At 48.5% G+C, this 17,600-nt stretch overlaps 1 protein-coding gene across 1 annotated transcript; it reads right to left on the bottom strand.

The window, feature by feature from the left end:
- Nucleotides 1–6,909: 6,909 nt before the first annotated feature.
- NODAL (nodal growth differentiation factor) lies at nt 6,910–13,551 on the bottom strand. The gene is made up of 3 exons (XM_090279460.1): nt 13,359–13,551; nt 8,707–9,404; nt 6,910–7,107 (listed from the first exon to the last, which is right to left on the bottom strand). The coding sequence occupies exons 1-3, from the start codon at nt 13,549–13,551 to the stop codon at nt 6,955–6,957; spliced, it is 1,044 nt and encodes a 347-aa protein (XP_090135586.1). The 3' UTR covers nt 6,910–6,954.
- Between the last annotated feature and the right edge of the window lie 4,049 nt (nt 13,552–17,600).

Genomic DNA, 17,600 nt, shown 5'->3' on the forward strand with positions numbered 1-17,600 from the left:
AGGGATGTTTGGAAGGAAACTCTCAGATAAAGCCCTAAGTGAAATATCTATCCTGGCTTTTTCTTGGGGAGGGAACACCCTTAGGTTACCATTTGATTGGAGATGGTTCTTAAAATCTTAGCATTTGTATTTTTCTCTATGAGGAAACCTTGTGTCCATATTTCTTGGGACAGTCCATCTTAATGACAAATGACTTCTTCCTCCAAATTCCAGCAGGAGACATGCATTGTCATGGTTCTGCCTTCTTTATAGTGTAGTTTTTTGGGCTGACCACTTCCTCATTCTGTTTAAATAGCTATCACATTCTCAAGGGCACAGTTGTAGAGAAACTGGCTTGTAGTATTGGGCTTCCAAGACAAGAGTTTTGTCCTTCCACGTCTATTATTGCTGTGTAACAAACTACCCCCAAACTTACAATCTCAAAAGGACAAATATCATCTGTCAGTTTCTGTAGGTTAGGAATTTAAAAGCAGCTTAGCATCATGGTTCTGGCACAGGGACCTCAGAAAGTTATAGTCAAGATGTTGGCAGGGTCTGCAGTCATCTGGAGCTGAAGAGTCCACTTCTAAGCTCTCATTGTGGTTGTTGGCAGGATGCTTCAGTTTCTCCCCATGTGGGTCTCTGTGTAGGGCACTGGCCGCTGGCTTCCCCAAGTGATCTGGGGGGAGGGGAACAAGCAGGAATTTGCAGTGCCTTTTATTAACAGTCTCTGAAAGCACAAACCTTTGCTTCCTTATTCTGTTCCTTAGAAGCAAGCCACTAAGCTCAGCCTGCACTCAAGGGGAGAATTAGACTGCATATACTGGATGGAGCAGTATCAAAGAATTTGTGGATGTATCTTAAAACCACCTCATTCCTAACAGAGGATGAAACCAGGCCAGTGGGAGTGGGGCTCAGGTTTAAACTAGGTGACATATTGAGAGACATGTTGCTCCTGGAAACAGTTCTCTTAAGATGTGTGTTACCAAACGGGGATAAGAGACAGCCTTTCTTTACTGAAAGCAACCTGCTGATTTTGAGGGGTGGCTGGAAATGGCAGTCCCCAGAATATAATACCTGTACACTTGCCGGACTACCAGCAGCCCATAGATGCTGCTTTGCAAGTATTAGGTATGGTGTCTTTAAGACTCAATGCCTCTTAGATGCTATCCCTCCTAGGCAGGAATTGAAAAAGGGAACTGGATCCTTGTAGCTGATCCACTGAAGCTGACTTAATCGGAGTCAGGGTTGTCCAGCAAAGGGAGCAAACATGAATTGGATGTTGGGTTACTGAGCTGAAGAGAAGCCATCTTCAAGAACTCATCTCGTATGGCTCTACACTCTGCCTCTGACCAGCATTTTCTTCTCTGTAGCCCTGTTTGCTTTTGCGTTCAGATTCAGGGCGAAAGAGATGATAGCATCTGGACCACGTCCACGAACGTCAATGCTTGACACCTGGTCTTCAGCTACCCCAGCTGAAACTGACGGGTCAGATGTCAGCCAAGAAGCTACTTGTCAAAGGAGGGAATATCTGGGAATTAGAAACGTCTGTGCTTCATTGTTCCTTTAAGTCCAGTGTACAGGTTAACTCTGTGCACCCTCTTGGTACTGGGCTTCCTGATGGAAGTGGGTTTTTTAAGAGAACCAATCCAGTCTTCACCTTTGAGAGACACTTAGGTGAGGCTTGTCAGTTCAGTACATTCTTAGTGAATGTCTGCTATGTGTTTGTGGCACCCATGCCCACCCAAGTTTTCTGAGGTTTCAGACATCTCAAAGATGTAGGTTCTTGTATGAATTTATGCTCTGCCTCTTACCAGCATTTTCTTACCTGTAGCCCTGCTTTCTATAACATAGATTTGAATAAAAAACATTGCTACTGAGGCAGCTAATGAGAAAAAGCTATTTCTTTCAGAAGTAAGAAACTCATCTTTAAAGTACCTTCAAATAAATTTTGCTTTTCCTCCTGATTTGAAGGTGGAGTCAACATAGATGGTGTTTTATTTTTGCTGTTTGGGTTACCAGCTCTTTGGGATGGTCAGAACTTACCTTCCTGGTTCAGACATTTCCATTAGAATGCAGACTGCTAAGTTGTATAGGTTTCACCCCAGAGACTATCATTCAGCCAGTGTGTATTAAGCACCTGCTTTGAATCAAGGCGTAAGGACCTCATCGTATTGATAGCAATATCCCAGAAACAACCTTTTCCCATTCTCCATCTTGGCTCCTCTGTGGGTTTGCGAGCATCTTGGCTGCTTGAGCCAAGGCCGTCAGCCATTTGCAATTTCCTTTAAAGAGGAGGCCCAGTTCCTTTATTAGGGTCAGAACTTTCCCTTCTTGGTATGTTTCCGTACTACATGCATATAGGCAGCTATTTATTAACCTACGAAACCCAATCACCCACCCATGTCCTTTGGGATGGGGCACTACTTGTTTTAAAGAAGTGTTGTTTCTTTGGGAGGGCAGTTTCTGTCTGGACTTGAGAGGGGGAACATGGTTACCACACTTACTATCCCCATCACCACCACCACCAAGTTCTTTACCTCTCTCTCAGCTTTTAATAAAAGATGAAATCATATTTTGAGGCATTTGGTTCTCAATTCTTTAGAATGCTTATACCCCAGGGGCATTTCCTGTTCTAGTAATGATTTTTCGGTTTTAGTGTTGGAGTTTCCTTGAGGCTAGGTCACAAAAACTTTTTACTGAAGACTAGGGATTGATACATACTTTTTCAAACAATTATTTATGTCACCTTTCTCACACTCTAGAATTTACATTTCTTTGGGTTAGTCCTAGAAATGGATACCTTTTGGCAAAGATTAGATTTAGAAGTTCTTTCAAGACCTTGTTCAGATGGCCAGTGGTTTCTCTGCTTAACCTCTGCGTGCAGCCCTAGCAGGCCGTACTGTGTGGATGCCTGAGGGAAAATATGTCTAAAGGAAAACACATTTTGGGGGGTATTTAAACTAGCCCTGCCACCTTTCTATGAGAGGCTGACTGAAAGATGCTGCAATGCTTGATAATCACTTGCCTATATTGAAATTTGCAAAGGGAGCTCTTGTTGGTTCTTAAAACCAGAACGCCTAGACACTTCAGACTTAGAGGAGTCCATGAATCTAGCACAGAATATTCATTTTTGCCCAACTGTAATCCCTTCCCCTCCACCTTAATCTTAAAATTGGGGAGGGGCAAAAACCCAGCCCCAGCCAAGGGTAGTTTTTACTTGAAACCAGGAGAGCGGGTAAGGAACACTAGCGATAAAGGGCGAGTCGTTCGAGTGAGCCATCCTGCTCCTGCTGTGTATGCCAACCCAAGTACTGTGAGCCAGTGCCTTGCCTTCACCTGGAGATGGAGCCCACCTCTCCACCTAGGTGAGGGGACCCTGTTACCCAGGGGGAAACCTTAAGGTGGCTTGGAGAGCCCCGTGTACACTCACATATTCAGATGTCCATTTTAAGCATCTTTAAAATATTTTATATATTAAAAAATGCCCTTCCCTGTCTTAGTGGCCTAGTTCAACCAGTCTGAATTGGAAAGCGGAGACTGCCAGTTCTTTGATCTCCCCCTCATCCCCAGCTCCCTCCCATCCATCTCACTGTCACAGATGGATAGCAGAGGGCACAATGGAGTCCTGAGGCAGTCCTGTGTGATTCTGTGATTAGTTGTTTCGGGGTTTTGTTTTTGTCCAGCTGTCCTTCCAAACCAGCAGGTGTTTGGAAATTAGGGGAAAAAATTAATTCTCATCAATGGTTGCTGTTACAGTTAAATCAATAAAGATCTTGAATATCAACTTGGTGTTCTATTTAATTCTTTTTAATTTCAAGCAAAACCCTTTGTTTCACATTCTGGGAGACTTGGCTGGTGAGGGAGATGGGTTAAAGCAGTTGGCCACATGTCTGTTCTTGACACTTGGGGAGCACTGACTTTGTGCATCTGGCCCTGTACGTATATCTGATGTCTTAAAATAAACCAGACTGTGCTGCATGAGCCTCAGATTCCTTGTTCCCATCTGGACAGCCTAGAGGTTTAGCACAGGCTTTGGATAACAGGCTGGATTCCAGCTCTGCTGCGCAGTAGCCGCATTCTTGCCAATAGGAGTCTCTCTTAGCCTTGTCTTCCCTAGGTGGTTGTGAGGCTCAGGTAAGATCCTAGAAAGCGCGGAGCCCAGTGCCTTGTACATTGAGTTCATTAAAGGGCTTGAGCACAATTCGGTTGGTGTGACACCAGAACTTGGTCAGCTGGGTCTCCTTTTCCCGAGTGTGCAAGTTTGGGAACAGCAGGCTTGCCGACTGCAGCCACCATCTGGTGGTGGGAGCCCCAGGACTGAAGCATCCCTTTAGGGAAGACGGCCAAATAATTTTGAAAGCACTTCCATTCGTCCTTTACTCTGCCCCAGAGACAAGTAGGATATTACCTCAAAGGCAACTTAGGAGAGGGGGGTAAGAGTTATGCTGCTAATAAAAGGGGAGGCTTTGCAAGATTGAGATAAACATGGTGCTATGTGAGTCGCAACTGCTTCCCAACCCATGTGTCCTATGTTCCTGCTTCTTACTTTGTTTTTCCTTTTCTCCATTCCTACCTCCTGCTAGGCCACCCACTTCCCCAGCCAAGGAGAGGAATGCATCCACTTTGTCCCACTTACCTACTGACTCGGCACTGCTATAGAAACAGTAGAAGACCTTTGCCTTCAGAGCAAGTTAAAATACCTCTGACTTTTATAAAAGCTCCCTCCTGACCCCCAGGTTAGGGCAGGACTAAGTTCTTAGAGATAATATTCCCTCTGACTTACAAAGCACTCACCAGCACAAAGGGTCCAGACCATGAAGCTGTGTTGCTAGGCTTGGCCCTAATACCTTTGGCTGGGCAGCAGAATGGCCCTAACTTCCAGCAGAGTCAGCAGAGTTGAGTTTCCCTCCTTTGTGCCTGGTCTTCTGCTTGGTATAAGGCAATGCCTCATCTTCAGTGAGGCTTGTCTGTCAGAGCTGCTCACAGAGCACTCCCACAAGCTGTAGCCACAAATAGTTTGACCTTTTGCTGTCCTGGCCCCAACCATAGAACTATTCAGCACCTACTTAGTATTAAGATGCTCTAAAGCCCTAGGATGGGATTTTCTCTCCCAAGAAATTCAGTTTAGTAGTGGAATTGGGATTCACATCTGATTTCAAAGGCTATAGCCTTGATCCAAAGCTAGGGGAGCAGAGACCTCTAGAAGCTACTAAGGACAGTGCCCCCAGGGCTCCAGAGACCAGAGCCACTCATAGCTGTGTGATCAGGCCACTCAGCCTCTCTGGGGCCTCACTTAGGAGAGGATGGGACAAAAGCTGACCTCACCAGGCCTCCCAACTCCACTGCTTTCTAAGTAGTCAGATGTAGAATCCTATTGTGAACCTGAACTATAGCAGAACAGGTCTATTTCCCCTCCAAATGAGCAACTGGATCAACTTGGTTCCTGAATTGGGGCGTTGAGGTTTCTCAGGTCCAGGCCTGACTCTAGCCTTGCCAACCCCTTCCTGGGCCAGGATTACCACCTCGACTCAACCAAGGCTGCGGCTGAATCATGTCTAAACTCAGCAAGGTCCTCACATGATTGAGATCATTTTTCAAAGGCTGGATGGAGCACAAGTCAATGGGCTTCTTGGGAAAGCAGAGGCAGATTTACTATGGATTCACATTCCCAACAAAATGGCCCCCTTGCCCTGCCAAAAAAAAATATATATATATGCTGTTTTGGCAATGCCGAAAAGAGAAACATACAATTGCCACTTTTAGGGTCTTTTCATCCCGAAGGCAAAGACTTGTGTGTTTGATGGGAGTCTCCTACAAGAAAGCTTGTGTTCCTTTTGTTGGGCTGCTATGAGGAACCTAAAATTAAGCCGATCTTAGAACCATGAGCAGCAAAAGCTGATAAAGGATAGATAAAAGGGAGGGCAGGACCTGGGCTCAGCAGGCTTTATAGGGAGATGGTGACTAAGCTGAGGATAGCCTGACTTAAAACTCACAGCTCTTCTGAGCCTGCCAACGGACATTTCACAGGGATGCATTAGGATCCAACTGCTTTCAGGTCATGGGTTAAGGCTGCAGAGCAGTGAATTACTCACCTGAAAGATAAGGATCACACAGCTTCTCAGTAGGCTGAGCTGTGACCATAACCCAAATCTGCCACCCAGGGCAGGGCTTTCCCCCCTACTGGATAGGAAGCTCGGGTCCTCATTAATAGCAAGCATTAAGAGATGGAGGCAAACAGTCGCCAAGTTTAATAGACTCAGATTGTGTCTGCCAAGGCAGACTGACTCGGAGGGTGTCTGAGGGCTCCAGCTTTTGTAGTCCACTGTGGCCAGTTCTCTTGGACAAGTTCCTGCCTCTCCCTTCAAAGGCACCAGCTGGCCTAGAAGCACTAGACAAAGGCTTTATTGTTTGTACCACTCATTAGCAGAGATCCACTTCAGGGAGCCTGGACAAGGCCAACAGATTATTACTGGCCAGCCAGAAAGATGAGGGGCCCCCTAACTCAGCCTGAGGCAACAAGAGTGTCTGACTTTTTAATTTAACACAGTGATGCTTAATCTTTGCGGATGGGGGTGTCAAAGACCACTTTCGAAAATACAAAAAAGTTATAGACAACCTCATCTCACCTCAAAAATGCATATATATCCCAACTTTTGCATACAATTTCTAGGGGCTGACAGGTTTAAAAAGTCAGGTAAAGAACTCTTGCATTAGTGCTTTCACTGGCCACTGCCTGTTCAGTAAAGAGAAAACCCAGCAAGGCTGCTTCACAGGCTTCCTTCTCCCTCTCCTGACGGCCTCTGTGTTTAGCCAGACTCCACAGGGCCTTCATTTACAGGCTGCCTCCTCTGGTCTGGTGGACAGAGCAGCATTCCCCCTTTATTTCTCCTCTTTGGATCAGATGGTTGATGTGTCTTCCAGGAGCTTCCCAAACTTCCAGGATATAGACAACAGCAGCCCTCCAGGATCTCCTCAAAGGCACCCACATTCTTCCACAATCATGTCTCTATGATGGTCTAGAAGGACTCTGCCATTGTCCACATACAGCATGCTCAATGGCCTGGTCTTCACTGGGGCACAGCAGGTGGAAGGGACTCGGTGGGGCTGGTATCGCTTCAGCAGACTCTGAAAGGGAGGAGAAGGAGGGGTCAATTTTTATCCCAATGGTCAGTTCAGAATAGTGTCATTTTTGGGTAAAGGGTAAAAAAGACTCTAAATCACTTTCTGGGAAAAATAGGAGAAAGTTATTTTTATAAAGGAATCAGCATGCCAATACATCATCAACTCTTAACTTCTAAATAACTTGCTCTTTTTAAAGCATCTTTTAAACAGAAGATCCTAAAAGCTGTTTCTGGGTAGAACAGTAGCTAAATTATATGCTCTCCTATTGTTATAGTCTAGAGTGAATATCAGTTTTAAAAATATTTCAAGAAACTGCTAGCTTAGCTCCAAAAATACGAGGCAGAAGACAGTCATGTGGAAATTCTTGTGGGATTTTCTTTGTTGCCCAGAGAAGGGTAAACAGTATCAATGGGAGAAAAGGTAACAACCCCTTGGGATTCTGGAACTGGGCACCCTCCCTGTGACCCAGTGACATCTTTTCAGGTCAGAGTTGGCAACTGGGACTATCTGGGTCTCTGTGGTTCCCTCTGATCTGCTACAAGTGGGTTGGTGGAGTGAGGTGGGGCCTGGGAGAGGCTCATGAGGGCCTTTGCCAAGGACAGGTCCTCTAATGAGCTGGCCCCCACCAGTGCCTCCCTTGCATGAGGTCAGTTCACATGCTCCCAGAACCTCTGAACCCTGTCTGAAGCTAGGCATGGAGGATGCACAATAGGTTCAAGGGATTCTCGGTTTAGGCTTCTTGGAGTAAATAACACGTTGGTCCCTTATGACCTTTAAGAGCAGGGCAGGGCCACCTGTAATATCAGGGCCACTATATTAGCCTCTCTTCCTTTCCTTCTCCATCTCATTCTCCTTCCATTCCTCTTCCTCCACCACCTTTGAGAACTTAGGCTGATTAGTGGTACCTGGTGATAGCCTATGGCCTTTCTAACTATTTTAGGCAGCAGAACTACAGTAGGTAGGATAGTATTATTTCAACCATAGCCCCATAAATGCAGTCCCCATTTCATCAGTGAGTCACAAACTTCTAGTAACAATAACATCAAACATGCCTGTTGCCTGCCAACTACTATACATGCAGTATACATATCATCTCACTTAACCCTATAACATCCTTATGAAATACAGCAGCACTCTCCCCATTTTTCAGGTGGGAAAACTGAGGATCAGAGAGAGTAAGCAAGTTGATCAATATTGCACAGCTAATAAGTAGGAATCAAACCCAGACCTCTTTATTTCTGAACTCCAGATTCTGAACTTCCTTTCCTAGAATGTCAGGGTTCGGGAGGAGGTGAGACCCTCTAGACTATAGCCTCCACCCCTAATTTTATGAAAGACAAGGAAAAAGTTCCAGGAAAGCAATGTGTTCAAGGCTACCCAAGGGGACACAAATTCACGTAGGCTTCCTGAGGATGATGTCATTGGTCATCTCTATGTCCCAGGCCTTGGTACCTGGCCTGGCCGCTGGTCGGTGCTTGCATAACTGTGCAGAAACGAACACAGTCACTTAATAGCAAAGCTGGAGTCCTGTGCCCCTGACATGGTAGTACAGCCACTTTCTCCCTCAGATTGCCTGCCCTCCCCCAGGCTTTGGCATCACACCTGGATGTATGCGTGGTTTGTCGGATGGAACTCCTCCCCCACAGGGTTAGGACACTCGCCCTCACAGCGATAGGCATTGTACTGCTTGGGGTAGATGATCCAGGCGCCCCAGCCAATCAGGTTGAAGTCCACCTGGAACTTGACCTTCCGGCACAGTTGGCTCCTGTTGGGCAGGGGATGTCGAGGGTGCCTCCTGCCCCTCTCCCGGAAGAGCTGTCCCTCCTGGGCCCGCCAGGAGCTCTCAGCCTCCCACAGCAAGGTGGAGCCACCCAGCCTCCTCTGCTCAGGAGAGAGGTTGGAGTAGAGCAGGAGGAGCACACTGGTGGCAGGTGGTATGGGGGGCCGCTGCCAACACTCTCTAGCCAAACTGGACAGCTGCTCCTTCAGCTCCCTGGGGTGCTTCAGCCACTTGGAGAGTGGCCTGGTCACGTCCAGGACCATGCTACCTGTGGAAAAGGTAACCTGGGACAGAGTGACAGTGAACAGTTCCATCTGAAGACGTTCCAGGCAGCTGGCTGGGTCCTGATCTGCCTCCAGCTTTGGCTGGTGGAAAATCTCAATGGAGAGCGGGACATCAGGGGAAAGGTCCACAGGGCTGGACAGCTGCAGCCGGAGTTCAGCCCACTCCAGATCCTCTTGTTGGCTCAGGAAGGAGAAGTCAAAAGCAAAGGTCCAGTTCTGCCCATCCACCTCCACATCTGGGTGGGACAAAACACAGAAAGGGAGCAGGTTGAGTGGGGACCTCCTGCAGTCTCCGTTGATGTAATAACAACCATAGCTCATGGCTGAGCTCTTACCTGATACGAATCACCTCTCTGAATCCTCTCCTTAACCCTATGATTTGGGAATGTTATTGAACCCATTTTAGAGATGAAGAAAATTGAGGCTGAGAGAAGTTAAATTACCTAAAATAAGGTTCTATTCTTAGAAGGTTGCTGAGCCAGGAATAAACCTGGATTTGCCTAGCTGCAAAGTCCAAACTCCAAATCACTGTTCTGCTATTCCCCTTCAAGACACTCCAAAGCCAGGGAACAACTGGTAAAAATTGGATGAGTTCATCTCCCCTCCCCTCTATACACACACACACACACGCACACGCACACACACAGTCTATGGCCATGCCCCGAGCTTTTTAACCTAAACCCTGGGCTTCCAACTTACCCACTAACTCTGGAGCAAGTCGCCTTCCCAGGCTCCGTGTTCTCATTAGAAAGGGTGACCCGATTCACAGGCACAATGAAGTTGGTATGCATATTTCATGCAAAGGCTCAGAGCTCTCAGGGAGGCACAGGCAACAGAAACCAAAGGCTGGCTACCCTCCTCCTGGCCCGTTCCTCAGGACGGAGGCAGAAACTTCAGGTTTTGGCAATCTTACAGGCTGCTCAAAGCATTCTAAGTCTGACTTGTGGCACTGACCTCGCACTTCCCACCCAGTGGCTTCTCTTCTCTACCTGCAGGGCGCTCGCCCTCTCCTGCCCCAGGCCATCCACACACCCAGGGCAGACACAGCAAGCACCCACACAGCCCTGTTCCACCCACCCAGGACAACTAAGCCCAACATGGATGAAAAGAACAGGAAGCACATTCCATTTATTTTAGTCCTGGACCAACTTGGTCTGATGTCTGAAACTGGCACGGGTTTATAAATTTTCAGGTCACCTAAAAGTGATCTTTAACTTTTTTCAGCCCAATTTCTTCTTCTTCGCAATAGGAATGCCTTACTCATATCTGCATTATCAGGTCCAGGGGAATTAAGAGGTTTGAGGGTTTATTGCTAAAGAAAAGTCAAGGGTTATTCATTAGAAATAAAAACAGTAACCTTTTCTATATAGATCCTAAATCTCTGATTTAAGTCCTGGGCAGACCACATAACTGTTTGCTTTTTCTATTGTCACATAGAGGATGCCGGGTCAGACAGTAAATGAATTTCTCCGGGAAATCCAACCTGCAGGAGAAGGGGCAATTCCCAGGCTCAGCCTTCGGCAACTTCTCCCAGTCAATCCCTAGTTGCTCCTTTTCACTTTATTTCCACTTCCCTCCTCATTAGCACTTGCAGGGGGCAATAACCGGCCCCAGACTAGCAACTCTCCCCAGAGGTGTGGGGAGGAGGGTGACAAAACCTGCTGCCCATTGAGCACCACCTGGCCACCTGGGGATTAGGTGGAACATGTAGCAACTCCTGGCCACAGGCACCAGGAGTTAACATATTATCTCAAGTATCCACAAATGGCCTTTTACAGGAAGGCATTCTAGTTAAGTGGCTAAGAGCAGGGGCCCTGTTGTCTCCAGTGATGGGTCAATGGGTTGATGGTTCGAATACATACTGCCATTTGCTGTTTAACATTGGGCAGGTTAATATTTGAGACCTTCTCTGGACCTCAGTTCTCCTCTTTGTAAGAGGGAAGTGGCGGCAGTATCCACCTCACAGGATGTTATTTACCGAGATGTGTGTAAAGCGCTTTACCTAGCACAACCACCAAAGTGCGGTGTACACTAGCCATCATCAACCGTCTGTGCCCAGTCCAGAGTTAGAAATGAAGGCAGCTGTAGACAGGAACCTGGACAGGGGAACTTAGTCATCTGTTACCGGGATGGGCAGTGGGAATGGAGACAGGGCAGGGAAATGACTCCTTCCCACTGGAAGAGTCTGAGACTCCACCACTCTGACTCCTGTCAAGGGCCCCCTGGGACGCAACACTGACAGGTGCTCCTAGATCTGGCTCCAGTTCATGTTAGAATAGGGGTGATAATCTTTTTTGGGGGGTCACTGATGCCTGACAAAAGCTAAGAATGCTCTCCCCAGGGGAAAAAATAAACAATATCTCCCACTTCTACAATAAACGCTGTTTGGGATGCCCTCCCGCCAAGTGTCTTATAAACATTGTCTCCTTTAAATCCTCCCCCACCTTTGCCACCATTCTGCAGATGAGAAACTGAACGTCCCACGTGAAAGTGGTTCAACAGTGAGGGACATAGATGCAAAGCCAATTTGGTAAGACTCCAGCTAACGCCCATTTCACACCATCCTAGTGCAGCTTACTAACCCAGAAAAGAACCAGTTTGTAGGACGTCCCTTGTCAGTCTCCCTCCAGGTGGTCTCTTCTCAATGCTTTAAAAAAGTGAAGCCAATTTGCAACAATGTGAATGTAGTTAATGCCACTGGACACTTGAAAATGGGTAAAATGATCGATTTTTGTTATGTATATATTTTACCATACACACACAAATGAGGCAGAAAGAAAGCCACCTCCCTGTTTTACAAAAGAGGAAACAAACCAGAGAAATCAACGGAAGTGTCAGGGACACAAGGGAATTGGGAAGCAGGGTTTGAGGGACGGAAACCTAGTTCTCCAGGCTCCCAGACTGACCAACAAACCTTCGGGAACTCTCCGGGAAAAGAAACTGGAAAAGTGCATCTCGCTTTGCGCAGCCGCCCCTTACCCCCAGCCTTGACGCCGCGCCCCTCCTCCGCCCCTGCCCCCGCCGCAGCTTTCTGGTGGAATTGCCCAGCACTTTTAAATTGCCCCGCTTCTCAGGTGTCCCTAGTCTGGCTGGTCCCCAGATGACCCTTCCGGAGAGGGTCATGAGCTGTCTGACCCGAGACTAGGCAGGCCAGGGACCTAGAAGGCCCCACCCACAGACCTCAAGAGGCTGGCGGGTGGCAGTCAGATCAGATTATCGGATGTGGATTTCGCCTGGGCCCCGGGGAGGGCTGTCTAGCCCCGGCAGCTGCGGGAGGCGCAGGGCGGCAGAGCTCCCCTCACCAGTCCAGGATGTGGATTGCGCGGGGTAAGGGAACCTCGCGGGAAGGGCTCCCTCTGCTCAACACCCACGTACCCGCCGCGCCCAGTGCCCAGACACGCTCTCCGGTGCTGGAGGGCGAAACTCCCAGATCACCATGGTCACTGCCTCTTTCAGATCCCCTCTAAATCTAGGCCATGAACCCAGTGTAACCCGGGACGCTGACACCTCCCCAGCCCAAACTTGCCTCAGTTCTCGACTTTGGGGTGTCCCATCTCTGAATCCTAATGCTTGTTGTTACATGCTTGAGACCCGGTTTCGAAACCTGCTCTCATCCTGAGACACTCTCAGCGCCAAACCCGGATACCTGTTCACCCTCACTCGCGAAAAGGAAAAAATTCTACAAGACAAAATAATTGTAGCAATACTAACGACCATTTATTGCCATGCCTGCTTTTGTGCTGAGCGTTGTGTGTGCGTGCGTGTGTGTGTGTGTGTGTGTGTACGCGCGCTTGCTTGCTTTGTCAGTACAAACTTATAAGGGAGGTACCATTATTCCTGTTCTACAGATGTGCAAACTGAGGCGCCCCAAATTACGTAATTTAACAAAACCACACAGATAAAAAGTGGCACGATCAGTCTCTCATTTACAGTGCCGCGCTTTACCTCGAAGACCCGGAACCCAGAAGTCTCTGTCCGGGACACACTCGGAGCGCCACAATCCCGCCACCCAACAACGCTGGGCCGGAGCCAATGCATACGTCGAGACACTCCCAGATCCAGACCCCCGGCGCGCTCTGCGAGCTCGTGGGTACGTCCTCAAGGGCGGCGTCCCCCGCACGGATCTGGAGGCCGGCGGTAGAATGGGACCCGAGGCGCCCGGGGGTGCTCAGAGGTGTGGGGCAGCCTACCTTGAGCCTGCAGGCTGCGGATGATGTCCGCCCGGGGCGGGTCGCGGTAGAGGCTCAGCATATACGCCAGAGGGGATGGCGACGAGGGCAGCCCCCTCATACGTAGGAGCACGGGGGCTACTGTGGCGGCGCCCGCCTGGAGGAGGGCCCAACAGAAGTGCAGAAGGAGGAAGAGAAGCCGGTGGGCGTGCATGGTGAGCTGGCCGGGCCTGAAAGCGGCGCCTCTGCCCTTATATCCAGGGCCTTCGTAGCTGCCCAGCCCCGCCCTACCTCCCTGGGGGAAGCTTTAAGATCATATACACGCCCCCCACCCCCGCCAATCTAGGGGATGTCCCCCAAAGAGACCCCCTACCGGGGGCGGGCGGGGCCTGAGCCTGGTGGGGAGGAGACCCACACAGCCCTTGGAGGAGCCTAAAGGTCCAAGGACCCTCTAGTTTGTCAGGTCTTGGGCACCTGGCGCTCCTAGGTATTATTTCCAAGAGGGAGCAGGCTTATCGCCTGTAGATTCCCAGGTCAGAGTTGTGGCTTCCTTACTCTACCCTCACCTGGGGCCCCTGCCCTTTCCTGTCCTTCCAACCTCCAAATGTATGTCTGGGTCAACAAGGAGCAGGTAGAGGGTGGTGGTGGACCCTGGTGGCTACCAGGGAAGGTGTGGACCCACCCTGGCCTATGACGTTCCAGCTTAGCCTGGCTGGTGCAGTCCTCCAGGACACTGTCCAGCATGGCGTCCTTGCGCACCCCAGGCCTTACCTGGCAGGGCCCATCTGGAGGGCCGGCCTCCGGGAAACTACTGGGTACGCAGAGTTGCTGGAACAAAGAAAGTGAGCTCCAGACCAAGGCCCACAGGGTCCTGCTTCAAATATGTAAGTGGTCTCCTGGGGAAGACAGAGGTCAGGAGTGACCAGGATGAAGGCCAGACTTCTTCCGCTGGAAAAAGGAAGCGATCGGCTGGAGCTGGAAGCCAAGCATAGCTGACAGATGATCCTGGCCACCACGCGTGGGGTGCCTGTGGTGGCACCAGGCTCCTCCCTTCACAGACACCCATCACCTCAGCAATTTCAGGGAAAAGGTGTTGCCCGTGATGTCTGTGCCCCCAGTTTCTCCCTGTCTGACCTGGCGGTGCCCTCAGAAGACCTCTCACTTCTGGCTCTCTGGGGCCCCCTTCCTCTTGCTGGTCCCAGGGCCCAGCTCAAGAGGGATCCTTGCCTGGCCTCCCTTCCAGGTGCAAAGTCAGGTCTCTGTGCTGGAATTACCTTTAAAGAAATGTGAATCCCTGCCTCTTGTCAGGCTAAACTGCTTTCCTCCATGCAGGAAAGCATGTCCTTTCTAGCCAATGAACACATTAGCAGTTGGTTAACATTTACTGAAACACTAAGTCCCACTGCACACCTTGGCTTCTTTCATAGGATGCCTCCGGCTCCAAAGAACCACAGGCTCAGCCCTGAGCAAGTGTTAGACTGTGGAAGGGGGCCCAGCAGGCTCCAACCTTGTGTCTGGGTGGAAGCCAGTCCCACCCAGCAGGAAGGAACATTGCCTAAGAGAGACCTGGGTTGCAGATCCAGGGACCTGGACAATCTATCTGCTCAGCCCACTGTTAGCTCCTTAAATCTGGGAACTGTCATGTTCATCATGCTCTCCCCCCAGTATGGATCCCCACAGCTGGGACCAAAAAAATCTTAGCTAACTAAATAAATCAATGAATGTGTCTGGACTTGCCCAAAGATAAGTATCGCCAATTTGTTAAACTGTTGATTCTTGAGTCCCAACCTGACCCTCAGAATTAGAACGTGAAGAGAGGGCTTTTTTCTACATATTTAACAAGCACCCTGTGATTCTTATCAGACAACTTTGAAAACCTGGGTGGGATGGGGTTCTAGTTGTGGTTTGGAACCCACCTTTCCCTGTTCGGTTTCCTTCTGTGAAGAGCATGACTGGAGATACCTCCTTCCGTGCAGATTAAATGAAGTAAACTCTAAAACGCTGCACATGCTCCAAAACCAGGTATATTTGTAAAGCCTCATGCATTTGGATATTAGTATGGTTGTCACCCAACTTCCTCAGCCTGGGGGCTTGCTGGCTGGGTGTCATCAGCCCCAGCTATCTGCATCAGACACCTCCTCAGAGGCAGAAGGCACCGTAGCCCAGGTTATGAATATATAAATAAAAACCAATGATAGATTGTTTTTAGTGCTGTGGGAGCCCCTGACCAGGACATGGGAACCAAGAATGACAGCACAGTGGAGGTGCATGTAGCTAGACAGTGGTATAGAAGTCAGCGTCCTAAAAACCCAGACCTCACAAGCCTCCTCATGTCCTAGAATCCAGGTGGTCCCTGTTTAAACAGGGACATTCAGCACAGAGCAGTTTATCCACCAAGCTTGGCCTATACTGGACCAGAAGCTTCCTGAGATTAAGGATAAAGCTTTAGTCATCCCATGTCCCTTGAACTATGTGGCACATAGTACATGCTCAATAACTGTATCAGTTAAAATAAATGCTAATAACAGTCATCAATATTTTTAGATAAAATATTTAAATATACAAAATAAATAAAGCAAACATAGAATCCCTAAACACACATTGGACTTCCATTTTCAACTCTGACATGTAAAGAGTTCGTAAACCATCACTCTTATTCTTACAAGAAAGAGTTGGACCATCTGGCAAGCAACAATTTTTCTTCAACCCATCAGAGAACAATAGTTAATATTTATTGAGCACCTAATGCAGTAGGCACTCTGCTAATCATTGCATTGATTATATCCTTGTCTTCTCTTCAGAGATGCGAAAAAAAAAATGTTCAGAGGAGACGGTCACTTGGCCAAGGCCACAAAGTTACAAGAGGAAACAGCTGGCATGAGAAGGGCAGGACTGCTTGTTAGCCCAACCTGTGCTTTTAGCCCTATAGCTTCCCCATGGATGAGAGTGTCTTGCTTTTCCCAAGGTTCGGGAGCTGCAGACAGAGCTCATTTCTGATGTGTATTGGCCCTGAGCCGTGTGGAGGTCTGGAATTTACTCTCTGACCGGCAAGAATGACTCTGTCAAAGCCCATCCATCTCTGAACTCGCTCCAGCTCTGGCACCCTGGAAGGACCCGAGTCTCTGTCACCTCCTCAGGACAGAGGCTAACAGTCACTTTCTAATATTTTTACAGGTATTTCTTAATTTAGGATCTGTTTCCTACTAGAAGGACCAGAAGTGTCCTCTTCCCAGGAAAGGAATGATGCCTTCTCACTTCCCCTGCCCCAGACAGACTGACTGATAGATTCCCTGACCTGAGAGATAACTGTTGAGAGCCATCCCAGATGGCTGGAGAGTGAAGGACAAAGTCCCTCAAAGTTCTCAAACACTTTCTGTCAGGCCGTCCAGACCCCCTCTCAACATGAGCAACACTATGTGGCACATTTAAGTGCTGGGGCTCTGAGGTCAGGCTTCCAGGAGGCAGAATCTGGAGCGTCCTTTATCACTATCTGTGCATATTAGACCAGTCTCTTACCATCTTCAAGCCTTTGCTTCCCCCACTGTAAAATGAAGATCAAGAATAATATCTACTTGACAGGCATGCCGTAAGTGATGTGTGTGTGAAGTGCATAGTGCATGTAGCATGTTGCCATTTGGGTCTTCATTCATTGAACGAACCTGCTGATCTAGCGAGTCTATGACAGGTTAACTCCAAGAGCTAGATTATCAGGGAGTCAAGGCAAGAAGCCATTTCAGTTCTGCAAATATTTAATGAGCATTTCCTACATGCCAGTGTGACACTATCTTCCCAAGTGTGTTAACCATACTCTGGTTTCTCTTCAAATCGTATAAATCTTTCGCCTTTTACCAAATATGTTAACCGTGTAATCCTATTCACTCCTCAGTGAAGCCCTGAGAGGTATGTAAAGCATTTCAGAGATGGGGAAACTGAGGTACGGAGAAATTAAATAGCATAAACTTTGTTAGGGTGGAGAATACCTGTTTATCATGCCCTCCAGTGCCTGACACAGCCTCTGGCACACAGGAACTCAAGTATTTGTCAAGTGATTGAATGAACTCCGTATTCCTGAAGCAGGTCCCCGACGCCCCTGCTCATTTCCCATGCTGCTGCTTCTGCATACATCCTCCTGCCATTTCCACTTTATTCCCCTGGGAAACTCCTGCTCACCAATCAAGACCCAGCTTAAAGGTCCTCTCCTCTACAAACCTATCACTAGCTTCCCAGGAATTTGGCAGAGCCCTCTTTTGAGGAAAGCATTGT

This window comes from Furipterus horrens, unplaced genomic scaffold, assembly GCF_987537825.1.
Source record: "Furipterus horrens unplaced genomic scaffold, mFurHor1.1.pri manual_scaffold_5, whole genome shotgun sequence".
Classification (NCBI taxonomy): domain Eukaryota; kingdom Metazoa; phylum Chordata; class Mammalia; order Chiroptera; family Furipteridae; genus Furipterus; species Furipterus horrens.